The sequence below is a fragment of the Electrona antarctica genome (genome assembly GCF_951216825.1).
Source record: "Electrona antarctica genome assembly, chromosome: 10".
Taxonomy (NCBI): domain Eukaryota; kingdom Metazoa; phylum Chordata; class Actinopteri; order Myctophiformes; family Myctophidae; genus Electrona; species Electrona antarctica.
The window spans coordinates 14,295,675-14,313,728 of NC_136791.1; the positions used below are offsets into that span (position 1 = coordinate 14,295,675).

At 40.6% G+C, this 18,054-nt stretch overlaps 1 protein-coding gene across 2 annotated transcripts in view; it reads right to left on the minus strand.

Annotated features, from left to right (window-relative positions):
* Positions 1 to 17,827, minus strand: part of lmbrd1 (LMBR1 domain containing 1) — a 125,067-nt gene extending 107,240 nt beyond the window's left edge. For both annotated transcript variants that reach the window (XR_013790897.1, XM_079511556.1), the window contains exons 1-3: positions 17,690 to 17,827; positions 14,246 to 14,422; positions 12,261 to 12,324 (exon numbers count right to left, since the gene is read on the minus strand). Coding sequence is in view for 1 of the 2 variants with exons in the window: in XM_079511556.1 (XP_079367682.1) it covers positions 12,261 to 12,324; positions 14,246 to 14,422; positions 17,690 to 17,749 (301 nt within the window). In the remaining variant the exon portion in view is untranslated. The remainder of the gene's footprint in view (positions 1 to 12,260; positions 12,325 to 14,245; positions 14,423 to 17,689) is intronic.
* Between the last annotated feature and the right edge of the window lie 227 nt (positions 17,828 to 18,054).

The following is an 18,054-nucleotide window of genomic DNA, read 5'->3' on the forward strand; positions in this document are numbered from 1 at the left end:
AATTTGTTTCACTTTATAGTCCAGTTGTGCAGTTATCTGATTCAAGAGCAGCCGTTATTTTCCCCAGTAGGACACATTGGCTCCAAAGGCCTCCCTGTCCATCCTTGCGGGAGGCAGAGGCGCATCAATTTCTTGAAGTAGCCGTGTAATACAAGACATGAGTAGTAAATTGATACGGAAAAGAGACAGCCGGAGGAGCACAGCATCTTTATGTGGCACATTATCAAATGAGCCCCGACCCAGAAGACCGACAGGCACCACTTTTCACAGCTCCTACAATCATATTTGCAACTTCCAAATGTTCAGCCTGGACTACATTTCAATGTAAAAAGGTCTGAAATTATGCATGATGAAAATGTGTCTGTGCATATCATTTCACTTACTATTAACACTTAGCCCGCTAGCATTTATTGAAAAATTAGGATCTAATTCACACCAGCATTTTTCCCATTTGAGCTCTTATTTTGAAAAGCCACATTTCCAGTCTACCGGAAGTAGTATTATCCTAGTAAGCTCAACGGAGCCTGGACAGACCTTGTTTACAATATGAATCCAAACCGGGGCACTGGAGAGCTCCACATCGTTGGCTCTGTGCCGTCAAAGAAACTCCCCCCACCCCCCCCCCCCCCAATAAAAGGACCACTTCTAATAAAAAGGCATGGACTGACAGATACAGAGATCTCCATATGGGAATATTGGTAGGATGGGCAGTGCATTGTACGTGGGTGTGAGGGCCTCGTTATCGGCCCGAATTCTAGACGTGAGGGCTGAACCTCTAGTTAAGAAAACATTGTCCTCATGATTTATTTTAAATGTAACTTTTCAACTGCCAGTAAGAGACATTCATATATGATTCACATGGGAGGGCTATCAGCATGGTGCCCAGACAATTACCATACCTGCCTGCTTCAGTACAACCTCTGTACTCCATCTTGACTCATAGCTTAACTACGGTCAGGGCTGTCAGGTGAACAAAGACATAAAAGGAGAAATAGCCCTCGGCTGCCTGTGAGGACCCTTGATTTCAGATGGGGAACTCAATGACACAGCTCATCATACAGCTCAATGATTCAAAGACTGACCCCAAGCCCAAGGTGTGCAAAATTAGACTTTTCATTTGCCAGTTCGAACCCGGGCTCCCCCAGAGTTAGTGTCGAAGTGTCCTTGAGCAAGACACTGAACCCCTAATTGCTCCTGATGTGCTGATTGGTGCCTTGCATGGTTTCCGCCGCCGTCGGTGTATGAATGTGTGTGTGAATGGGTGAATGTAATGCACAATCTATGTAAAGTTTAAAAGGCAGGTGGCTTGCGCACATCCAGTTCCTGGCTGGTGCCGGACCAAGGCACACAGGATTGCTCCAATGGTGTTCTTTTATTGAAACACCAGAATACACAACGTTTCGACCGCAGGCGGCCTTCATCAGGGGATAATTGTTAGTATGTGACAACCTCCCTTTTATCTAAGTCGTCACGTCACGTGGCTGATGCTGACTGGGTAGGTAATTTACAAACACCATTAAGTGACATGACAATACATATGACAATACATATGACTATAAGTATGAATAACCACCACAATTTACAATAGTACAACAGTTTCAAAGCAAAAAACTGTTTCAAGAGAACTTGTTGGTTTTTAGTTTGTAGCAGACTGATTTCATATTTTTTATACAATCTATGTAAAGTGCCTTGGATAAAGGCGCTATATAAATGCACCATTTACCATTTACATCCGACTGTACTGCACTTGTTTGGTTACTAAGCTCAAGGCTTCGTAGACCTTTTCAGATACCGTATTCACATTAGTAAAAAAGTTACACAAGATAATACTTTTTATTTAGAAACTATGAAAGGATGGGAACAAATATGAGAAATATAAAGAGGTCAAAGATTGTCTGCACTCATTATGAACTTACTTCTACTGTAAGTGTCTCTTCTTATCGGGTCCAAGTGCATTCATGTTTTTTTATATTAGCGTTCTATAATCATTGGTTCAAGTTGGACCAAGTAACACGCCACATCAGCCCATAAATCAACCATTTAAGATAAGATTAGCATTATGAAGTACTTAATCGTATCGGAACTGCGTGACTTAAGTGCCATAATGTCTATAGGCTTTGAGCAGTCCAAACAATTACCATGTTAATGAAAGAGATGCAAGCAAACAAACATAAATTTATCTGCCACAAATAGGTGATCAATCTCCAGCACAGTGTCATGCTTCATTAATGTAGGGCTGTAACAATCATATTGTCACCCCCTTTATATTTTATAACTGTGACAAGTTACTATCACAGACTGTCAACGTTGATATAATGTATTTCAACATTATATGATTTGTTGTGTGTAAAACGAAGCTGTAATTGTAATATCAATAAGTAATAGTAAAATAGATTTGTTAATGGATTGGTTAAAATTTCAACAGATGCAATGGCTGCAACTATTGATAATCTTCATATTCAATTGATTACGTTTTTTTATTTTATTAATCGAATAAACCATGTTAAATAAAGTGTTTATTTAGCAACAAATAAGTGATTTTTGTTTTTAGCGACTTAAATGTATAGTCTGATTAACCAATGAATCCCTATTTCACACAGTACACATTGTTGCAGAAAATAGAAAACATTATAAGTGATGAGACACAGCTGAGCTCTGTGCATGATTTACATGGGAATCATAGAGCATACTGCATACAAATGTGACCAGTATAGTCACCTTCAGTCAGGGCTAACAATATAAAGAAGACAAGCAGGGCAAACAAACAACTGAGATGAAACACTGACTGATTTAAACAACTTAACCCGTTTGTACCCGTGGCCCCACACGCACGCACACATGCACGGTATAACAACATATGGTGGTGTTCCAGGTCTAAAGGATTAATACTACTTACAGCTATCATTTTCCAAACTGGCAACACTGGCATGAAAGGGAGGAAATACATTGCATGGATGCCTGGGACGTATCCTCAGTGATGTATCCCATGGTCATCGGGGTTTCGGGTCTCGCGGACATCATTACCCCTCACTCGGTTGACCCAGCCGGGGTGATCAAATCCCGGCTTACGTCCCAGTAGCTACCCTCGATCAGACCCACTAGGGAAAGACCAGGGCCACACAATCCGTTGGAACCACTCCGGAACTACTCTGCCGTGACTGGGAGGCACAATTCTGGCATGTGGAGGGACTAGGCTTTGTGGGTTGCCTCCTGTCCGGGCCCCACCTACGTCTCACCAGGTCCACTCCTGCTCTCACCAGGAGTACAGCCAGGACCTGTGCGTTGCACCAGACTCCCAGCACCAGACACTTCATTCAGGAGTGGTGGATTCTTGAGCCGCAATGGTTCTGCAGGCTCCACCTGGGCAACGGTGGTACTGCAGGCTCCGCTTGCGGCTCGAATGGCTGTACCTGGTTGTCACATAGTCTATTCCTATGAGTCACTATACCTCATAGAATAGAATATCTCAGAACGAAAATACATCGCATGAATGCACCTGGGACGCATCCTCAGTGATGTATCCCTTCATAAGTTTAACCTTTATAATTATTAGAGTGCTTATAATATTGTGAATGGTGTTAACATATTGGAGTCGACTTGTTATTAGTGGTACCATAGTAAACTCACATAACAGTTCCACCAATCACACACAGTGGCTTCCCTTTAGGATTTGGGCTACTGTAGTATTACAAATATAACAACATCATGCTCATGGTGAGTCTACCTTGGATGGTTACGACATTATGGCTAAGGCAGAACATCCTCGAATAGGCTAGGATTTTTAAAACTGAAAAGACGTATTCCTCAGCAGACGATGCATGCGATTTAATTTGCTAATTAAATCCTAGTATTATTGACTTTCTTTTCATCACAGGAATGGGAGGTTTTATTTCCCTCAGATTATTAAGTAAGTGTGTTAATGAGGTGAAAGCGTTACTTGTCAAGTTGTCAATAAGGCATTTGAGACTTTATAATACAGTTATTAAACAGGACATTCAATAGTTTAAATCTATCTTCTTAATTAGCGAGACAACAACCTGTCATGATACCACACACAGCAGTTTTTCACAGGGACATGCGATTACGGATATTTGGATCTTCAAAGTAAGTGTTACGCGCGATAAAACCTTGGCAATACGCTATTGAGGGATTAATTAATGCTGGCGGTAAATGTATTAAGAAGAAAACGTTGGCACCTAACTAGTCCGACAGACTTTCACATCACAACGTTTCAAGATGAGAAAAACAAAAAAACAGATGATTTGAATCAAATATTTAGGATAAATCATGGAAGGGGAACCTTCTCAGAGCTTCATGGGCAAAGATAATCCACTTCAAAATATCAACTTGACTGCTTAGACACCCAAGTGTTAAGCCCTGGGGGAGATAGTGGCCAATGGGATCACAGGAAAAACATGGTCAAGTTGACCTGAAATGCTTCTGAAATCCCCGTGTGATGTGTGGTACAGTAGGTGGGTTTCATGCTACTGTTAAAGGGTAGCAACAGCAAATCCAGATTGGAGAGCCCAGGGAGCCAGATTGCTCATGCCGAGTTGTTTATGGCAGGATTCGAACCCACGACCTTGTGGTTGACAAGTGCACTTAGTTCCTATTGAGCTACCCACACACAAGACACAACACTGTAGATTAACATTCCATGAACATCCAATTTTTAAACTACAGATATGTTGTTTTTATATCACCAAATTCGCACAGGTCTGCTCTCCGATTTAATCCAAAGATCTAAGCTGTATCATGTATACATTTTGAGTTAAGACCATTGATATCAACCCATGTCCCGCTATGCAATGATGCCTATCAGTCAGTCATTGCAAAGAAATATTTACTCAAGTACTATACAAGTGCTTACAATGCACAGTACCATTTTGAGGTACTTTTACTTTCCATTTTTGCTACTTCTACTCGGGGCGGGAGTGGCTCAGGCGTAGAGTGGCCGGTATAACAGCCGGGCTCCCCCAGAGTTAGTGTCGAAGTGTCCTTGAGCAAGACTCTGAACCCCTAATTGACCCCAATGTGCAGGTTGGTGCCTTCAAAGCATGGTTTCCTCCGCCATCGGTGTAGGAATGGGTGAATGCGCTTTACCATTTATTTACTCCACTACAATTACAGCATTTGACAGCTTTAGTTTATTCTTACTTTGCAGATGTCATTAATACAAAACTACTTCATACTTTGGCTATTTAAAAAAAAAGCAGATCTACAAGGTTCATGAGCTTGTAGATCTGCCACACACACACACACACACACAAATGTTTATAAAATAATAATAAAAAGGGAATATACAAGGAGCACTCATTTCCACCAAACTGCCACGATGTGGCTTCCTATGCACTCCGACCAATGTTATCGTTCAAGGACCTTACATCACACAAAGCTGCTCTCCCCAATGAACGTGCAATCCGTCAGTGTTTTCAGCAATCCTCTCACAACATGGCTAGCAGCACTTTAACCATTACAATTCACTGGGGCAAATACAGTAAAGGTGTAAAGGAAGGAACGATCAAAGAGCCATGTTCTTCATACAGTACAGGTGTAAAGGAAGGAACGATCAAAGAGCCATGTTCTTCTGTATCACAACAACTGTTGTGATCTTTCATTTCTTACCCTAAATCAGGGCACGAAGAAGGTTAATAGCAGTGCATTTAAAGGGGCCTTGGCCTCATGCACCACTCCTTTGAGGTACTGAGTGGTTCTCAAAAAAAAGTATAAAATGGACAGAACATTATGCTTTCAAACTGTTAAGAGTCACACATCATTTGGAATTGCATGTTTGGAAGTGCATGCATCTGTTACCACCATTCATGACCTCGGTCGGCAAGCTAAAGGCAAATATCATATTATATCAGCAGCAGGTTAAATTTGCAAAATGTACATTGTTTACAAATACATGAACAGCAATTTCACATTGGAGGATCATTTTCCCTTCTTAGCTAGAATATGCCCACGGTACTGTAGTGTACAGTAGGAGTCACTGAGCACTCATTCATCAAGACTTTCTCATTATCAACAACTGCCAAATGTCATAAAAGCCAAATGACAAACGACACAGCTATGGCTCCATTTAAAATGTAAAATAGGCCCAGTAATACACCGTGCATGGTGTAATGTAATATAAAACTCAATAAAACAAACCCTAAATCATGACTTCGGTGTCGACTGCACGACCCGGTGACCCTGCCCAGCACCGATTCAACACACATTACAATCACGTGAAAAAGCGAACAATAGATTTACAAAACAGCAAAATGTGAATGTTGAATGTGATTGAAAAATAAGTAAATAACTATGTGGATGAAGATACGCATGTCGGCCTGGGCCATGGCTCAATGGTCCAGGCACCTTGGCTGGTAATCCAGTCTGGCAGTGTGCCGCGGGTTCGACTCCCGATCCCGACGGCCTTTACTGCATGTCTTCCCCCCATCTCTCTCCCCATTTCCTGTCAGCTTACTGTCTGTCCCTCCATAAAAAATATAAAATAAAGGCGAAAGCCACAAAACAAAAAAAAGAAGATACGCATGTCTAACCTAAAGAAACATCACAGACTTACGTCAGTGTGGAGTGGATTTAAAATGACACGCACTGTTCATATCAGCAATAGGTTTAAAATGACACTCACTGTTCATATCAGCAATAGGTTTAAAATGACACTCACTGTTCATATCAGCAATAGGTTTAAAATGACACTCACTGATCATATCAGCAATAGGTTTAATTAAACCCATGTGAAGTGTGAACAATCGGCGCACAGATGGACATGTCAACCACAGTGAGAGGCCATCAAATTATTTCAGACATCATGAAAACAGCGCAGATTTTCAATGAGCTCTTTAGAAGTCTGTGGCCATACACATACTGCTCGTTAACTGTAATCACTACTGAAAACATATCAATCTGCTCTGGGGGGGTCGAGGGGGGCATGGATCGGTAGAAAGGAAGATAGGGAATGTCTGTGTCATCAATTATTCCATTTGTAAAGACACAAATGGACAGAGGCTGTCAAAATCTACTATAACCCGCTAAAACCGGGAAAGCATCAGTGTCATTTTAGATTTGAGTTAAAAAGCATTAACTCATGTGTAGCCAACGTATTATTCATGCATTGGCTATTAAAAAATAGCAGATATACAAGCTCACAGCATCTTTGTGCCATGCTGTGAGCTTGTAGCACTGTGAGCTTGTGGTTCTGCTATTCTTTCGAAAAATCGTGAAAACATTTTGAACTCAAATATTTGCTTCTGGAGGTCCCTGGAACTGAATATTTTGAGATTTTTGGGGGTCCTTGACATGAAAAAGTTTGAGCACCATGGATACAGTAACTGTAACAAGACAAAACTGTTAGGATTTAGAACCGAGACATTTTGTAGACTCTGCCTCAGGTCTTACTGGGTTAAAATATAATTCTACTTTAAAGGTTACATTTGAGGGGAGCTCAGTCAGTGTGTGGTACACATGGAGCTTCGTCTCCACCTACTGGTAAACAAAGAAGTGATGCTCAGTGCAAAATAAGGAAAAACCTTTAGGTCACTACATTTTTTACATAAAATTCTACATGAGGATACTGGGAATCAAAAACCACAATTTTATGAAATAAGAATAACAGTCAGCAACATATAGCTGCTATTCCTGTGTTATGTAACCACACTGCCATTACTGTCATCTTCTGAAGCCAGATCTATACTCCGTCGACTGACTCGTAAGATGGTGTCAAAAATAGCCGATCTCCAAGCTCAGAAATCAGAATACATCACACGGATGTGGCGCCTCAGGAGCAAGTAGATCTAAAGTAGATCTGCTATTTCCAGTGTGCGACTCCGCCAAACAATGGGGCATAAATCTACAGCAAGCATCCACTGCAGAGCTGCAGAGAGAGCAACACAGAAATGCATGGGCACAAGGGGCGCAACAGCTATTCAAACTAGTCGATTTTATCCTTATTTTGGGCATGTCATTATAGGCGACGTGTGTACTTGTAGATCTGTTATTTTCAAAATTGTTGCATGACAGTTGTGTGACAAAGTATACTGTATAACTGTATACTGTATATAGGGTGTAAGTGGTTCATTAGTTAGGTGTGCTAATTATGAATGGTGTGCTAATTATGAATGCTATATGGCAATCTAACCCTAAAGGTTATCATCACACAATATGGGCTGCCTGTCTTGATGTGTGCGTAACAGAAGCCATCACACCAAGACTAGCTTCAAATATTTCCACAACAAAGAGCAAGTTCAACTGAGTGACACGTTCTTTAATAAACTATGATGATGTTAGACACTTGTCAACATGACTGGCCTTTTCTACAGCATTAAAAAGTCATGGGTCTGCCAAAGGTTACAAACACAACAGATATGTGAACATATATATGTGAACATGAACCACACATTCCAAAAGCTATGATGACATGAATAAAGTACATGAATACATGCTTTTAGGCAAACGGCAAGCTGTTTTAAGCCTCTAACTCATGTTCAACCTACTTGTGTTGTACATGGTACACGCATAGGTAACCGTTTTGTTTTTTAAATCAATGCCATTGTTTGCAAAACAGACAGCATGCCATGAACCTTGTAATTCGGGGTGCTTTGTGGCAACATCTCTCCTGTACGTTGATTTCTATTTCATCTTCAGATCACTAGCACATAAAAAGATAGTCATAAAAAAGCCTTACAAATTACTATGGTAACCTGCCGTTAAGCTTTTCTTTTGATCTATGACAAAGCCTTTGAGTGTAACTGCTGCACCATGGACATGGGTCTCAGGCAGTTTGGCCATTAAAGAAATTGAATTGCTGATAGGATACAACTCTACGTTCAAGACTATGCCTGCTGAATTATTCATTGCCAAGTCCCTGAAAAGCAAAGTTTCCCTTCAAGGCTATATGTCTCATCCAAAGTCTCAATGGTGACATAGAAAATAAATCCCATGTATGAAATCATATTTGTGCGTTCAGAGGGCAAATATATCGTGGCCTGCTGAGTGGTGGACTCACATGTACTGTCACGGTACCCAGTCTGTCAAAGGCAATCTTGTGATGCCATTATGCCAATGGAAGTGGTTTGGTTTGATTGAGCTGGCTGGGAATGCAGACAGCTTGTTTCTCTTGAGAACAGACGGCTAGGAACAGCATTGCTGACGGGCAGTTTAAGCCAGCATCTGTTTCCAAGACTCATCATCTAGGCTGGAGTCTTTGACATGACTGCATTTGCAACAGTAACAAGACTGACTGGGTCAGAACCCAGGATATGGCTGGACTGGACCAAGAGTGGGCGCTTTGTGAAACTGTGGCCAATCTGGTTAGATAACTTGTTGTCGTAAATGTTTTTGTATGGTTCCAGTAAAAGTTGTTGTTAAAGAGTACTTAAGAACATGACATTGTTAAGCTACCGGTATGTTGATTTAAAAAAAGGTTATGAATGTAGTTGAAAGAGCTCGACTCCCGCAGCTCATTAATTAGTTTCTATCTGTGGATGTGTGTAGGTTTTATATGATTCAGTCTGTATTTGAGTGTTGTCAGAGTGATTGTTATTGTGGGTGATTTAACTGTGTACTCTCCCTAATGGCTCTCCTCAAATCGTCACTTTTTTCGTAATTATGCCTTACTTCAACATACAAGAATGTTGCACGCAGATCTAGAAGCTCACATTGTGCCGCTATGTGTTGTGAGCTTGTAGATCGTCCATTTTCACTATTTTAAAACGTTTTTAAATGATTAAAAAGTTTTCCATCCAACCATGATGATATCATCATGAAGAATGTGTTTCTTTTCACTCCCACTCTGCTGTATGGTGGATTGTTAGTGTGTAACCAGATGTTTGATTTGAAAGAGAATTACAATGAAGCAAATGACACTGTAATAGTAAATGGTAGAGTTTATGAATTATTCAGTACAGTCAAGTCAAGCCAATTGTATTTGTATAAACAGCAAATCACAATTGGAAGTTATCAAGGAGTGTGCAACCCGGCCCACAAAATTGGCCCAATGAATCCAGACCACAGGATGATTTTGGTAAGATGCCTATTCACAACCATGTATTATGCATCTACATGGCAGTCACTCTCAGGCCACTGTCCCATTGCTGTCTCTCCCCCAGCCTGCTGCACTGTCTGGCAGCTTGTTGTTGTGTGTACTTGGACAACAATAGACAGTCTGTCCAGGGCCTCACCCAGGCCAGCTCGTTCCCCCTCTGTGCATGTCACTCATAGGAAAAATAAAATGTAAAACATGACCTGTACACGGCCGATGGGCAAATGCTCTTAAGACCTTTAGTGCCAACCCCTGTTGCGGACCAAACCACCAAACAGAGCGTCTCCAGCCACTGCATCGCTCAACCGGGGTTAACCGCTGTTTCTGAACAACGAACATATTTTGTAGAATGTTCTGTCACTATACTGTATATCTCTAAGTTCTGTTGCGACCAGTGCGGATCACAGAGCAAGAGCCGTGGCTAAACTAAACTAACCGTAGCTAAACTAAACAAAGCTTTACTGTAGTGCTGCACAATTAATCGAAAAAAGATAAGAGATCTATATTCAGACACCTACAGTATGCAATCTCATTTCTACATTTGAGCAAGAATCGTGCAGCACTAGTTGGATGTCCAATTCATTTGAGTTACTCTTATATTTTTGCTACAAGACAGGGACTTTAAGAGAGGTTTAAGTTGCTCCAGGTGTCCATCAACTACAGACTAAAGACAATAAACATTTATGGAAAAAATGAGTCGTGATCTCAATTCTTGTGGAGGAAAATTAAGATTCACATTTGAGCAACAATCGTGCAGCACTAGGACTTTGTCCAGCCCAGCAGACTTCCATAGCCTGGAGGGATGACTCATCTGCGATTGGCTAGTTAGCTCAGTGAAAATGCTGGCAGCTGGCTGTTACAGAACAGCAGATTACCGAGGATAAACTACCTCACATACTATAGCCTGGAAAGACGATTGCTCTGCGATCATTGGCTGGTTGTCAGGCCAACCGAGGATAAACAACATCCCACAGCCTGGATGGACGATCGCTTTGCGATTGGCCTGTCTGTTAGGCCAACCGGCCAACAAATACAGCTGTGAATGTATGGAATTTGTATTACCGCAGTGAAAATACGACATATCCTAGTTAGCTGTAGATATCAAGGGTTCAAGCAGAGAAATAATTAATAATCAGAGACAAAATAAATCCCCCCTATCTCATCACAGAAAATAGAGGTACAAAATGGTGCATTTATATATGCCTTTATCCAAGGCGCTTTACATAGATGTGCACATGTGCATTACATTCACCCATCCACAAACACATTCATACACCGATGGCAGCGGAAACCATGCAAGGCACAAATCAGCACATCGGGAGCAATTAAGGGTTCAGTGTCTTGCTCAAGGACACTTCGACACTAACTCTGGGGGAGCCCGGGTTCGAACTGGCAACCTTGCGGTTACCATCCAGCCACTCTACCCCTGAGCCACCGTCGCCAAAATGTGCATTTAGTCAAATATCTCCACTCCCCACTTCCTCTAGTAGTGACTAATGACTATGGCAAATTGGCAATGAAGTGATTTTCCCTAGAAATGCCGTCACGGCCTGTTCGAGCGTGTGTCAGGTTCTTGATCTGACTGGAGCTTTTTAGGGGACTGAGTAGAGTTGTCGAGCTGAGCCAGTATAATACATTAGTCACCTCTTAAGATTACCTGTGTGTAATAATAACATAGCAATAACAACAAATTATCTCGTTGCGGTACAAATTAGGCTAACGTATTTGCGCTCACAGTGGAACATTGTGTTTACTGCTCCTTTCACCACTTCTAAACTAATCCAACAGCTCAGCAGCCTAAGATCTAAGGCTGACTTTTGCCAAAAGCCTCTTAGTACTGGAATCCTCTTAATCCCACTTACTTAGAATGGAAGGTGATACAAATGCTTTTTATTGGAGAACAAAGTAGTGATCGATAGTCTAATCACGATGCAATTACTACCGAAATGGAAAGGTACAGTGAGCCCTTCTCTAAATATTAGCACCAATCACATGTGATGTGACAATCATCAAATGGCTAACGGACATCGAGAGAGAATATTGAAATTATTCTCCCTTGAAGTACATTCACAGTTAGAATACAGTTTCAGAAATGTGCCGCAAATCTGGCAACTGAACAAATTATGTTTTTTTTTTTTTTAATTAATCTTATTAAAACTTGGTTAATTTTGTTTGTAATGGGTTAGTGACCGAAAATAAATCAAAATTCACTTACTGTAGTATCCATGCAACACAATATCTTCAACTTGCGCTCTCGTCACATTGTCTACTGCCCAGTCCTACATGTGGGAAATAGAAAGACCATCACTAGAATTGAGTTCAAAGAGAAAGGGCTCGTAGTTAAGAAAAATACAATAATAATACACATTTTATCACACAGATCGTGTCCTGATTTTGCCATTTTGTTGTCACTTTATCCAGATATATTCATAACCACTGCTTGACGACAAGTGGTGAAAAACAAATCCTTGTGTGAGACGGCCAGAGGGGGTCTAATAACAGCGTGGCTCACACATGTGGCTGTCATGCAAACAGCCTATGACATCAGTCACCTATAGGACGTAACTATAGAGCGTCGCAGTCATGCTCTCTACCATGGACCAGGAAATGATTCTCCGTTCATTTCAAATAGACATTTCAGAAAGTATTTATTTAAAGACGTTTACGCCGCGGACAAAGCCAACTCGAGTCGTGACAAATCATGACAACAAACACAATTATTGGGGCCGAAAAAATAATTAGAAAGAAGAAAAAAACGGCAGGTTACAACACTTTTTTTGTTGTTTTTCTTCTTTGTAATTATTTGTTTGGTCCAAAATATTGTTTGTGTTGTCATGAGTTGTCACGACTCGAGTTGGGCTTTGCCCGCGGTGTAACCGTCTTTAAATAAATACTTTTCGAAATGTCTATGGGAAAAATGCATTGGGATTCATTTCCTGGTCCATGGTAGGGGGCGGGACTGCGACGCTCTATACGTATGACAAGGAAAAAGAAAGAGGTCCGCCCACAAAACACCTGGCGCAGAGACTTGGAGGCAGATGTCAAGAAAATGGCCCCAGAAGGGGTAGGTGTATGTAATTGTAAGTATATGTATGATTCCATATTTGGATGTTTCCGCCTGATCCAACTGCCATTGACTTCCAAAATGTAAGTGAAATATTTCAAAAAGGATAAAACATACATACTGTGTATGTGAAAAAAGTTACTTCCTCTGCCTAACTAGAAGAATGCTTGCAAATACAGTAGTAGCCCTGATCGGTCCAGTGGTTTGCAAGATTCGCCCCCAGAGTGACAAATACAGACAGACTCACAGACCCATTTCTATATGGCTCACCTCCTACAGAGCCATGCTGTAAAGAAAAATGAATCTGTGACTTTAGAATATAAACTACATTGTTGCCAGCAAGCACTATGCTGGATGGGTAAAGAACTCCATGAGATAAAAGAGGCTTAGGCATTGGCAGCTGTATGGAATAGCAGTGCTCTCGCTCACTGCTTGGTTTACATTAGCTGAAAGCAGGCAGAAACACCTTCGTTCTCCCTGTTAAGAGCTTATAATACAACCGAATAAATATATGAAAAGGTTTACAAAAAGGTGGTTTACAAAACACCAACCCCCCCCCCCTTTAATTACATATCCCATGACTATTATTGCTCTGAAATGAGCTCACCTGATCTCAGCCAGATCACTTATCACTTGGACACATTTCTATTCCCACTAGTCAGCATGAGCAAAAAATAAATACACCGCTAATTTCAGGTCTAATAAGCATTGCAAATCCCTCTGGACCAAGTGAAGAATTTCTTTTATGAAACGGATTAGATTTCTGATCAGCTAATGCATGAGATGGCCATGATGCCACTTAACATCCGAGTCTAGTTACAACCCGAGTGTGGCAATAATGTACCTGTCATTCACATGAGGGGTGGGTGTGAGAAGTGACAACTCTGTTACACTTGAAAATGTATGTAAATAATGCAACCAAGAATCTAATTGTGAAAATGTAATTCAGTGTTACAAGACAACAAATATAATCAACTCCTAGATTAGTCAACAAGTAAAGGACCAAGCTGGCAATTTGGACAAAAATGTGAATCTAAACAAATCAAGCTGTCCCTCGAGAAGCGTCCCTGACTCCCTGTGGCTTTATTTGATTCAACTTTCAGGCAACAGAGAAGAAGAAAGGAAGCACCGCTTACCTTGTAGGTGCCATTGGGGTTCTTCATGAAAGAGACTAGGAATATATCCACTGGAAGGAGTGCAGACGTTATCAAAGCTACTGCCAGTGCACATATCGCTGTGATGGTTGAGAAAACTTCACTCTCCTGTCGACTTTGAAATTTACGGATGTAGACCCAGCAGAAGGCAAGGATGACCTAAAGATGAAGAGGATCATTTAGACAAATTACCAACATTACTGTTTGCACAGTCATTGTAAAGGTATAATTACAGTCTTTGAGATCTGTCACATCTTTATTTAGTCGTACACTATATAAAATTGGAGAATAACTGAAATGAAGGCTTACAAATCCAACATTCAAAGAACTGATCACCTGAACTGCACCACTCATATACTGTAATATTACGTCAATATTATGCAAGCCATTATGCAATAGATCTGCTCAATCTAAAACGGTAACACACCTGTAAAAGATAAGGGGATAGAGGGTGAAAATGCTATACTAGTCTGCAGGGGTAGGCAACCTTAGGCACACGGGAGGGAGGGTGATCACTGGCACACTGGAATATGTGTGAGAGAGACGTTTTCTTTAAAAATTAAATATATATTAAAAACAGATTTAGTCAGTTAAATTAAGTCCCCTCACATCTACAAATTAAATTCTGATCCTGCAGTTCACATACAGTAATTGTACATTCATTCAAACTCTAATGAGCATTACATCCTGACGTGAAAGAAAATATTTCTAATTTGTTATGTATATCCTATGGACAATCAAAATCAGTTATAGAATATTTAATTTTGATGTGGTGTCATAATTATATAAAACATGGCACATCTAAAACAAAAGTTTGCCGATCCGATCCCTGCTATTCTATGAACTTGAGTACCAGATTACCACCTAACCCCGCCTCACACCATTTTGGGCACATGATTGAAACAGACTCTCAAACACTGTTAACGCCAGAGCAAGAATAATAATCAATGACAGCTAGGTTGACTTTTTAATCACACCCCGATTAATCTTCCTACATGTATATCTGCTGAGCTCATTATGTATAATGTAATGGGGATATTTTAAAGATTCTTCCGCTGATTGATGCATTTGTTAATGTATTCCTCTGCAGTGTTAATAATACTAAACATACATCAGAACAGGAAGTTGTTCATATAATGGGCAGAAAACTCATTAGAGACAGCAGCGAAAAGAAGAGTTTCAAAACGACAAGGTCATATTCCAGTCACATAAGCAAGAGGCAGTGAGGACACTGCTAACACCAGTCCCTTCAGATCAAGGGCTGCCATTCACAGACAGGATCAATTAAAGGCCCACAGACTTAAGCCTCCAGCTGCTTGTCTTGCCAGGTAAAGACACAGGCTTTGCATCTAAATAAGATCCATTGAGATGATTGCTTCAGTAACGCTATAGTAGTGCGTACTGCAGATAAACAGAGGCCATTTTGTGTTAACTGGCACTAAAGTTATTTTCCTACGTCATTCGCCAATGTCAATTTTAGGCAGGCGATTACATGCAGCTGACATCAAGACTGTGTGTTTGTTCCCAAACAGTGAAAACGTCTTTGTTTGGTCGCTAACGAGAGACGAGTCACGACATATAAAACACATCACTCAAAATGAGGAAAGGTTGTTAGTAGGTGTGCTCCAGTTTTAAGCTATTTACAACAATGGACATGATCTGTCGTTGCCTGCTCGACTCTCTCGACTGCATGGTGCCAAGGGGCACCAAGTGGTAGCTAATTTATCTAGACAACCATAATTCTAGTAGTGGTTTTATATCTGGTTCTATCTTATTTTAATTTAAGAATGGTTTATTATTATTCAGTGGTGGAAAGTAACAAGTGCATGTATTCAAGTACGGTATAGTACAAAATTGAGGTATTTTACACTTTACGGGAGTATGTCAATTCTTCTACTCCACTATATCTCAGACAATTTCATTGCACTTTTTTACGAACTACAAATATTTTTAAACGTACTAGTTACTGTGTAGATTTGTATTCTTTTACAAAACACACATTAACCACTTCAGCCCCATTTAAACTTTGGCCATTTGAGAATAGCAGATCTGCAAGCTTGCATCGTCGCATCGCTTGTAGATCTGCCATTTTCAAAAGATATTTTTTTAAATTCTAGACAGAAATTGTGAAACGGGGCATTCTGCATAATGAGTACTTCTAATTTGATAACAATACTTTTGTACTTTTACTCAAGTACATTTTGATTACCGGACTTTCACTTGTGTTTCTACACAAGTGAAAGTGAAAGTTGAGGTTAGACTTAGATTAAGACTCGTATGAGAAGGGGATGTATACAGAGGGTGAAAATGCTATACTGCAGGGGGTAGGCAACCTTAGTAGGCACGGGTGCCAGCATTGGCACAGGACGGGAGGGTGATCACTGGCACACTGGAATAAGTGTGAGAGTTTCTTTTAAATATATGAAAAAAGTTTAGTCAGTTAAATTAAGTCCCCTCCTCACACATCTACAAATAACATTCTGATCCTGTGCCTATGGCGTGCCCCAAATGTTAACTATAGCACTGTGGGTGTTTTATTTATTAGTCAATATATTTTTCAAAAATAAGTGATTTAATCCCATCAAGTTCCCAATGGGCGGTAGTGAGGGGGCGCATCCGGTGAAGGATGGAATTACACTCAATTTAAAACAGGAAGTAAGCGAGGTAAAAGAAATGGCGTTCAGCCACAGAAAGGATTAAAACACTTCTTTATTGAACAATATGCACTAATACATTGCACAAACACCCCACAGAGCTAGTTAACATTTGGAGCAAGCGGGTAAGCATCTTATATTTTGCATGTGTACATGTTCGGAGAGCTGTGAGCTTTACTGGTGAACGTGCAAGGACAACAGGGGCTAGGTCACCAAGACTCTCGTAGTTATGAAACTGTCAAAATGGATCAAATACATCGGCCAAGGCTACATTGCAGTATTGGTATTTTTTACTTGAGAGTACCTTTTCCACCACTGTTATTATTAGTATCGCGCTTTACTGCGCACATTACTGCGCACAGAAATATTTATTCAGCGTGAACTTGTCAACAAACGAAAGTGAAAGAAACACAAGCATGCGAATCAGTGTCAGTTACAGATCACTGTGACGTTGAGTTTTAGTTGCCTTTTCTAGAATACCAAGTATGAATGTGTCCAATCAAGACGACTTAGTGTTCTAAATAAGCAAACAAATGTACGTGTTTACTGTTTTTAATGGCGTTACAACTGCACCAAAACACCGCACTTCAATGCACAGAGGGATAGCTCGTCCGCTAAGTGCGTTCGCGCTATGCTTAGCTTAGCCACATAGACAGCGTCTGTAACACTACTGACTAAATTATACAACTATATCTATTTTCACAGCGTCATGAACTAGTGACAGAAGTGCGTGCCGCGGAGGCAACGACAATGCAACGTTGTCTTTGCTTACCAAAAGTACAAACGTGAAAATAGACCAGCCGACAGCGTTCTCGGCAAATACCGCCGCCATCTTCACACTTCCTGCAATAACAAAAACCACGTGTTTTCTTTTGTTCTGATGTCACGATGAACGTGGGCGGGGTTAATAGAGCCACACTGACAGACAGTGAGTGGACTGCAACCGTTGGGAGGGAGAAATACATACCTCATGCAGTGCGGTGTAAAATAACTAAGTACATTTACTCAATTGATGTACTTAAAAGTACAATGTTCTATGTTCATGTCTTTTCACTTCACTGGAATATTTCCAATTTGCAATACTTTTATCTTTTATTTATAAAGTATACTCCACTACATAGAGGTAGCCTAAATATT